The sequence below is a fragment of the Atta cephalotes genome, assembly GCF_000143395.1.
Source record: "Atta cephalotes unplaced genomic scaffold scaffold00097, whole genome shotgun sequence".
Lineage (NCBI taxonomy): Eukaryota > Metazoa > Arthropoda > Insecta > Hymenoptera > Formicidae > Atta > Atta cephalotes.
This window is the reverse complement of record NW_012130161.1, coordinates 179,300-188,642: the sequence shown is the minus strand read 5'-3', so window position 1 is coordinate 188,642 and position 9,343 is coordinate 179,300. Positions and strand designations below refer to the sequence as shown.

The window sequence follows — 9,343 nt, the reverse complement described above, 5'->3', positions numbered from 1 at the left end:
TATATATATATATATAGTGTGTGTGTACGACACACACACACACACACACACACACACACACACACACACACACACACACACACACACACATATATGTATGTAACATTCCAAAGAAATTATAATATTTAAAGAACGTAGCATTTGAATTGTGCTGCATTAAATTCTAAGCTATTTACTAATTGAAGATTTAATATGCATCTTGACTCATAATTAATTCATAATCTTACTTTTCAAAAGTAATAATTGCATTTATCCAGTGTCACATTTATTTTGACGATTATCATATTTTTACTTTAATAATTCCCCACATACTGATAACATTAGAACACGTTTTGTCATTAAATGTAAATATAAATTTATATACATCATAGTATTAACTAAATGGATCATGATTTGAATATGCTGCACATATAAAAGTTTGATACTACATGATCAGAGTATAAAAATCATTATTAGTCTTAAATTTCTAAAGAAGTATAAAAAAGGTGATTATTCAATGATGAAAGTTGTATATCATTTGTCATACTTTTGTGCAACGTGTCTACGTAGGCAGATAAAAGACTTGACATAAAATTTAAAAATTTTGAGAGTAAGAGAGTTTCATAACTAGGATTACCAAATGAGGCGACATGTTTTAAGTGATTTACAAATTTTACAGTAGGCCTGCTCATTTTAATCGAACTTGTTTGCACGATTCATCATTCTTTCATTGGAGAAAAGAAAAGAAAAATTAAATTATGCAAAAAATTCAGTTAAAAAGAAAAGACCTATTGCAAGTCGCTCAATGTCGCTTGCATCTGACAATCCTGTTCAGAACTACGTTAGATAGTCTTTTTGGTACAATTATTTTATGAAATAATTAAAGATGGAGATACACATACAAACAATTGAAATATTTAATAATATTAAAATACCATACATGCTATTTGTATATATAGATTCAAAAATAATCTAATCATGAAGTTTGATATTGTTTTTATATGTATATATTTGGGTATATGTATGTATATACATTTGTGTATATGTGTATGTGTGTGTGTATATATATATATTTATATATATATGTGTGTGTGTGTGTGTGTGTGTGTGTGTGTGTGTGTATACATATACATATGCATACATATACATATGCACTAGGCAATGTCTTTATTCATGCAAAATTCACTTCAAATACCTGTAAATACTAGGATTGATGTAAAGTATAAAAATAAACAAAATTTATGTGAAATAAAAGCATTTGAGGGAAACATTAAAAAACCTATGATTTATTAATAAAAAAATTATATTTCTATCATTTTGTTATCTTGAGAAATAAAAAAAAAGTTTATTATGTTTTCGTTTTTTTTTTAATTTTTTCCTATGCGATCACTCCATTTGTATAATCATATTCTAGATTCTGTCTCATGTAATTTGTTACTGAGAAGCTAGATATATTGTAATTAGATTTATTGTCTCAACTTGTATTGACTGTCGTCCTAACAAATAGTTTCGTATTTTTCCTTCAATCCATGAGTTTAATAATTATTTTGGAGCTTATAATCTTAAGATCTTTACAATCTTATATTTCTTCTTGACTTCCCCAATAACTATTATAATCAATTTGACTTGTAGAATCGTTTTGTTCTGATCTTATCATCCCATGAGTTGTTGGCGCTACATAAAATTGAATTATATCACAGCTATCACAGCATTTTGTCTACATTAAAAGATTCTCTTGTATATATAAACATGCAGGGAGCCTTATAATAAAAATTTCGTCAGAGAGTTTTAGAGTAACTTTGTGCACACTTACGCCGAATATAACTTCCTTCGACAATCCTTCTCATAGGACATGTATTGATGTGTTCTTCAATCTCACTTTTACTCAAACGATGAGTTGCATTATATGGGCAGATAACCTTGTAATCAGAAGGAAAATTCTATACGAAAATTTTACATTCGTTTGTATATTTCTCAAAACGGATTATAGTATATAAAATGATATTGTCACCTTTTCGCATTTTACAAGGTGTCGCTGAAATTTCGAACTAGCTATACGATGATACTTGTTGTATGGACAATGAAGAACTTCGTCGTTATTGCTATTCATCTTCTGTTATACAATTATAACAATCGATTGGTATAATATGTAAATAAATAAAAGTGTAAGGATATATAACTAATAATAAATGTAAATTATCCAAGTTGCTTGACTCGTTGTTAAAAGCGTACGAATCATCAGACTTGTCCGTTTGTCCCGATTTCGAGTTATTCGGAGTGCATGCCATGGCAGAAAAATGTACGTAGCGGTAAGGCAAGGTGAGCTATTTCTGTGGATGCGCAATAGGGATGGCAGTATCGACTCGAAAATCGGTACATCAAATATTGATTTTCTTCAGCCGATATAGCGATATTTTTAATTGATATTCCAGTTTCAATAAAGCCCGATGTCCACAATGCTAGAAATCGGTCCGAGATCTCGAACAGAGAAATAATTAACAAATTGCATTTGAACAATTTGATCACATGACTATTGCGATTGGTCAATTCTCTCTTCGTCCGAGGTCTTGGACTGAATGTGTACATCCAGAAGCGACAACCGCTCATTGAGCGCTCAATGAGCGGTCGTCGTTTTTGGATGTATCCATTGATTCATATTACACATAGCACGATTATTGCCCGTATTTATAGTCAAGCCTTATATTTAATAGCGTTTTCTCTTGGCTGCAATATCGCCTACCAGTGCAACACTCAGACAGTGTAGCGTGTTTCCTTGGCTGATGGTAAGCGAACTCATTCAGTGTAATGTGTTTCCGTGGCTATAGCACAATATAACAGTAGGGACACTTCGTGTCAGCATCTTTGATCTTCGCGTCGCAGTCACGTGAACATCCGCCATGTTAACGTTTGAAAAATCCAGGACCGAAAGAGGATATAATGCCCTATGCGATAGTTCATTGCTTTGCTCTAAAAAACATAATTAAGGATGTCATGTAAACGTAGTCAAAATATTATCTTTTTTCACAAAATTACATTTGATTATGTTTAATTAAGTTAACATAAACTACTTATTTTGTAAATTATAAAAACTTATCTTACGATATCTTTGGGATAACGAAAAAAAAATGCATTGTGAATTTTTAATATTATTACTGCATTGTTTAATACTTCACGTAACATAACTTTTTTTTTATCCATTTTTTAGAAATATTTACGACGCAGCTCTTAAATTTTCTTCTTTTGCCACGGATATCTGCTCACACGGAATCTGTGTAATATGTACGTTCTTGTCATCTTTTCATTGGATCCGGCCCAAAACAAAAGCTGCGCAGCCATATCTGCGCGAATACGCTGAGTGTCTCTACTAGTTATACTATGGTTATAGTATAGGGCAAATTTTATGTATGAAATGGATTTTGCTATACGATCTCAAAGAGACGATATAGAGCCAGTGTGACATTAAAAATTTGGAAAATGGAAGTTAACTGGCAGCAGAATTAAACACGATAGCATGAAGTAGTAAACACCATGGTGTATGTACATACTTGTAGTGCGGCACTGATGCAGCACTTACACGCAACTGGTGTAATGCGAGGTTATACTCAGTGTATCCCAAGAAAAAACGCTACAAAGTTTCCTTACATTTATCTTCAGATACTGTACGAATTGTTTCATTGGCTGCTAAACATCTAAAGATAAATTTAAGAAAGTCTTAAGTACAAGCTCTGACTATGAATACGGGCTTATGGCTGTGTTCCAAAATTGAGTGCCAGTATTGAAAATCTATAGTGCACGTGATGTAGATTGTAACATTTTCAGTGCTGGCAGTTTATTTGGAATACGGCCTATATGAACTAAATATCGATTTATCATCTTCAGCCTTGAAAAGTGAACGTTGCTATGTAGTTTATACTATATTTACTTTGTCAGAAGGCAGTAGTGGCGGCAGCATTTTGCGGTTACAGGTTTTGGGCAGTCATGTCCTCTCTCAGGTTTCTCTTTAGTTAAAGTTTTCACCTTTTAAGCCTTAAATATAATGCGAAGGAATAGTGATAGCGATAGGAATAATACGACCTGTCAGAAATCAGATACACTGGAATATACACTAATAGATTGAAATCGTGTTATTTTTATCGCTATCGCTATTCCTTCGCATTATGTTTAAGGCTTAAAGGCTCGGGATAATAACAGGGAACAGAGAACAGAGAGTAAGAATTTCAACCTATCAGAAACTATATATTCCACAATACATGATTTCTGATAGGTTGAAATTCTTATCTCTGTTCTCTGTTTCTTTTATTGTGCGGAGCCCTTTATTTTCCATCCTAGGGATAAAATTTCATGATTGATACTCTGTTCACGTGAACATGAAATCCCCAATATAAATATTTTTGCATTTAAAATGAGATAAATACATATTTTGCCTTAAAAAGAGAGATAAGCGAAGATATCGAGTGTCAAAAGTGCAAGTAATGCGAACAGACCTATGTTACTATCTTTTCTACCACCATTTTATTTTCACTAAACTTGTACTACTTGTAGTGAAGTCGCAACACGTAACAATCGGTAGTGGTACGGAGTGCAGATAAAGAAAATCGTGATACTCTTTTTTTTTCCTATATATACGATTCAAAATTCATAATTGAGCGTCACACTGATTATTCTGCTAATCCTTCCATGGGCTGTAATTCTTTAAAAATGGAAGCACGTTCGAAAACAACGAGCGATATTCCAATGAGTATAGGTTAAAAATCAGTTAATTGTTGGCGCGAATATGTCCGCGAATACGTCGGATATGGATATCGATAATCAGAGCGAAGACGGAGAAATTAAGAAAAGTCCATCGAAGGATATGGGTGATTTTAGGTATTTATTTTTATGATATTGCCGTGTAATTTGTTTGAAATTAGGTTTCAAAGAAAAATCAGTCGCTTTACCAGCCAACTGCACATCTGCCAACTGTACTCTTTGTTGTCTGAGCCACGTGAAAGTGGACGTTGTCTAGGTTAGCTTAAAATAACATTTACATTTAAGGCACATGTGCGCGCTTGCGCGACAAATTTTTATCCTTTTGTATTCGGCATTCGACATTCGAAAATCGGTTATCGGAGTGAGTCGACTGTCGAAGGCAGTACTTGGTACATACATACATACAATACACTCGCGAGTCGCGATTCGCGAATGGAATACAGGACGGATTTGGCGTCGAGTGGTTTTTGTTAATCCCATTGAGAGATTACTTCCTTTTCTTTTACGATAAATGAAAACGTGTTGCATAACGTCTCACGGATCAGAATGACGAACGATGCTGCCCAGAATTTTTAGGTATTCAAAACTCGACGAGACAATGCACGTTTATACTGTGAATAATCCAATTATTTTCATTTCTATCTTTCGTATTTAAATATTCCTCGCGACATCGTTCTTACTTTGAGATATATGGAAAAAATATATATTTATTTGTTTTATTTAACATTAAAATATTTATTAAATTTTTCTCTTAATTGTATTCAGCAATTGTGTCAAAAGATTTGTAAAGTGTACAGTAAGTGTATAGTAAATATTGTTAAAACAATAAAAATTTTAAGTCTGTAATATCATCGATTTGAATTTAATTACAAATTGTTCGATATCTACAGCTTTTCAGAGGAAGAGGGTGGCGACACGGCCGACTCCTTGGATATTAAACCACCACAAGCAGTTGTTCGCCATCATAAATCTAGTTCGTCTCGTCGAAGAGAGAAACACAGCGACAGACGAAATCGTAGAGATGAGAAAGAACGCAAGTCGCGTCAGCATGAACGCGAAGACAGACAACACAGGGACAAGCATAGGCATCGTAGGCATGTGGGAGAGCCTCTTGAGAGAGCTGAACGTTTAGAAAGCTCCAAAAGGAATCGTGAGAGGATGGAACGCTTAGACAGAATGGAAAGCCATTCTAGAGACAGAGAATCTTCCAGGCATGATCGCAAGGAAAGAAGTACAGGTGATCGTGTCCTAGAAGATTTAAGAGAAAGGTAATTGTAGAATTTCTTCTTGTCTACTTTCAAAAAAATATAAATGTAAATAGTATAATGATTATATGAATCAGTTCTTTTAATAATCTACCCAGATAGATATTTGTATGTGTGTTTTAGATTATTGGACAAGAGAAGAGAGAGACGTGAGGATCCACGTGATACTCGGAATTATAAAATCGAGTCATCTCGACATGAGGTACGATTGGTGGAGGACTTGCGAGATTTACGCGAATCGCGCGATCGGCGAGAAATACGGATGGAAGACATTCGGGACCGTCGTGAAATACGTACGGTGGACGATGGTAGAGAACGTCGTGAGATTCGTATGGAGGAACAGAGACATGTACGAGTGATCATGGAAGAGCAGTTTTCGGAAAGTGAACTGATGGAACGATCTGAGAAACGTCGTAAAAGATCTCACAAGCACGATCGTACTCGCGAAAGAGATCAAGAAAAAATGGAACGCGAAAAGGAGCATCGGGACAAGCAACTACGGGAAGCGATGGAGGTTGTAACCGATGACATTAATGAGATGGATGTGCAAAATGAGATCTCGATACAGATTAAAGATCCAAAAGAAATGACGGAGCAAGAAATTAGAAAAGAAAGACTATTAGAAGCCGACAGAGAAATGGCTAGACGAAAAGAAGTATCTAGAATAGAATTGGAAGCGAGAAGGATGAAGAGAGGCGAGAAACGACCCATGAGTCCAAGTAACAATCCGGATCCTTCAGTTGTAGAGCTATCGGATGAAAGCATCAGTCCTATTCGTTCCGAAGGTGTAAGATCAAAATCAGCCGAGTCTAAACATTCAACTGAAGGAGAAAGAAGTCCACATGAAAGATCTTCGGAGCGACATTCGTCCGATTCCTCGGAATCGAGCAGTGATGACGATGACGATTCTAATGAGTCAAATAAAGGTTCTGCTGGTGATTCCAATGATGGCTCAGAATATAACAATCCAAGTCCATTATCCGTTGATCGATTAGCCAAATCCGATCATTCGGATGGAGGCTCTCCTGGACATGTCGATTCCAATAATGCTTCGAAAAACATAGAAGAAGAGGAAAAAAAAGTGGAGGAACCGGAATTACCGCCGTATCTGCCAGCTATTCAGGGTAAGCAAAAAATGTGTGCTATAAATAAATATAAAAATATAATTGAAGGAATAAAAGCATTCGACTGTAAGTCAAACTATTATATGTATATTGTATATAAGTAAAAAATTGTAATAATATAACCTAAAAATAAAATTGATTTAATGTGAAGATAATAATTTCTTCTAGATCATGATAAAAGATTTAAAGAGATTTTTATTGTAAATCATCTTCAATCTGATCATTTCACATTTGTCTTTATTCTTTTAATTTAATTTTTTTATCTTTTATCAATTTTATTTCAAATTTAATTTTTAAACACAATAAATGACGCTAGACTTACATGTGAATAAATAAGAACAATGCCTCATTCAATCTGAGCTGGATTAAATCTTAATGCTTAACTCTAACTCTTCATTGTTATTTTTGATTACCTTCCCGGCCATACCAGAGCCTATGGAACCCTGCAACTTTGTCTGTCACTCTTTGTTTTATCTCTGAATGCATATTTTTTAACTGAAAAATGTGTGAAATCTGTATTTCGAAGTCTTTCTCAGACAAAGACATATAAATATGAATAAAAAAAATGAATAAAAAATAATTTATTTTAATTTTAATTAATTATTTTAATTAATTATTTTCAATTAATTACAGTGACTTAAAAAAATTTAATTGAAAAAGTTGCGAAAAACGACTACCTTGGATAAAAAATTCTCAAATTTTTAAATTTAAACTTTGAGTAAAAAAAACGTAGGATTTTTTTAGTTGACCCTTTGGGCTAAAAGAAATAATACGATATGAATCATTCAAAAAAGTATCGTTATTTAAAGCATCGAAAACCGAGATTTAAAAAAAAATGTACATATTGTACATATTGTAATTTTACAATGAATTACTAATGAATACAATTTTAATATTTAGAACTACCTACAAAACTATACCTATCAGTAACTATACCTATCAGTGCGCTTCCTTTGGCTTCGACAGCGCCGTAGGTTACATCGATGATTTAGAGAATGATATAGTTTTTGAATTTGAATCGATAGTACATCCGGCCCGATTGAGCGATCTCTCAAGACTGACAGAGGCCACAAAATTTCTACTACTTATTATATTAAAATAAATTTTTTTTAATTCTAACAATTTCATATACTTATTTCATTTTAACTTTCATTCTAACCGAAACACGGTAAACATATCTAATAATAATAATAATAATAATAATAATAATAATAATAATAATAATAATAAAAGGATTCTCAGAACGCGCTAAAACTTACGAACTAGTTATGGTCACATGCAGGTTCCAAGCATAGAATCCTCTTTTATGCACTCTCACGTTGAGAATACGTAAAAAATTGCAGGCTTATCATACCTATGGATAGTTCAAGTTTTTTTTCGAACCTCAATCCAGAGATTACAGTAATGTAAAAAAATCATAGAGTACTTGCATGTTGTTTAAGGTAGCGAATTAGAATTAATAATATTTCGGTGTGAATTTATATGTATACACATCCATGTCTGTAATTTTAAGATCTATCTTTCGTTATTCTTTTTTTTTATTTATTGCATACGTATTGTAACTTTACTCTTTAGGTTGTAGAAGTGTCGAGGAATTCCAATGTCTAAATCGAATCGAAGAAGGTACATACGGAGTCGTATACAGGGCACGTGATAAACGTACGGATGAGATAGTCGCGTTGAAACGATTGAAAATGGAAAAGGAAAAAGAAGGCTTTCCGATTACAAGCCTGAGAGAGATCAATACTTTACTGAAAGCACAACATCCCAATATTGTCACCGTGCGGGAGATAGTCGTCGGCAGCAATATGGATAAAATATTTATTGTTATGGATTACGTGGAGCATGATTTGAAATCCCTGATAGAAACCATGAAGCAGAAGAAACAAGTTTTTATACCTGGTGAGTATATTCTGTTATATATAATGAAGTAGGGAACCAATTGAAGAGTTGAACGTAATAACAGCATAAACTGAAAAATGAAAAATAATTTTAACAAAAATATAAGTTAAAAATAACGCTTAATCACAGATTAGCAATCTAAGGTACACATTCCGTGCCGTACCAATTTTAAGTGATTTGATCACCGGTGAGTCTACGATATTTTTCTTTGTGTTTATTATATTTGTTAAATAACAGTGTATTTTATAAATAAAAATTGCAAAAATATGAAGAAAAAAGTTTACAATATATATATATATATATATATATATATATATATATATA

The 9,343-nt window shown here is 33.2% G+C and overlaps 2 protein-coding genes across 2 annotated transcripts; one reads left to right on the top strand and one right to left on the bottom strand.

The window, feature by feature from the left end:
* Window positions 1-1,558: 1,558 nt before the first annotated feature.
* Window positions 1,559-2,089, bottom strand: LOC105624940 (gametocyte-specific factor 1-like). The gene is made up of 3 exons (XM_012206283.1): window positions 1,991-2,089; window positions 1,793-1,919; window positions 1,559-1,653 (listed from the first exon to the last, which is right to left on the bottom strand). Exons 1-3 carry the CDS (start codon window positions 2,087-2,089, stop codon window positions 1,559-1,561), a joined length of 321 nt encoding a protein of 106 aa, XP_012061673.1.
* Window positions 2,090-4,753: 2,664 nt separating this feature from the next.
* LOC105624964 (cyclin-dependent kinase 11B-like) lies at window positions 4,754-9,153 on the top strand. The gene is made up of 5 exons (XM_012206307.1): window positions 4,754-4,845; window positions 5,619-5,996; window positions 6,117-7,117; window positions 8,693-9,019; window positions 9,149-9,153. The coding sequence occupies exons 1-5, from the start codon at window positions 4,754-4,756 to the stop codon at window positions 9,151-9,153; spliced, it is 1,803 nt and encodes a 600-aa protein (XP_012061697.1).
* Window positions 9,154-9,343: the final 190 nt, after the last annotated feature.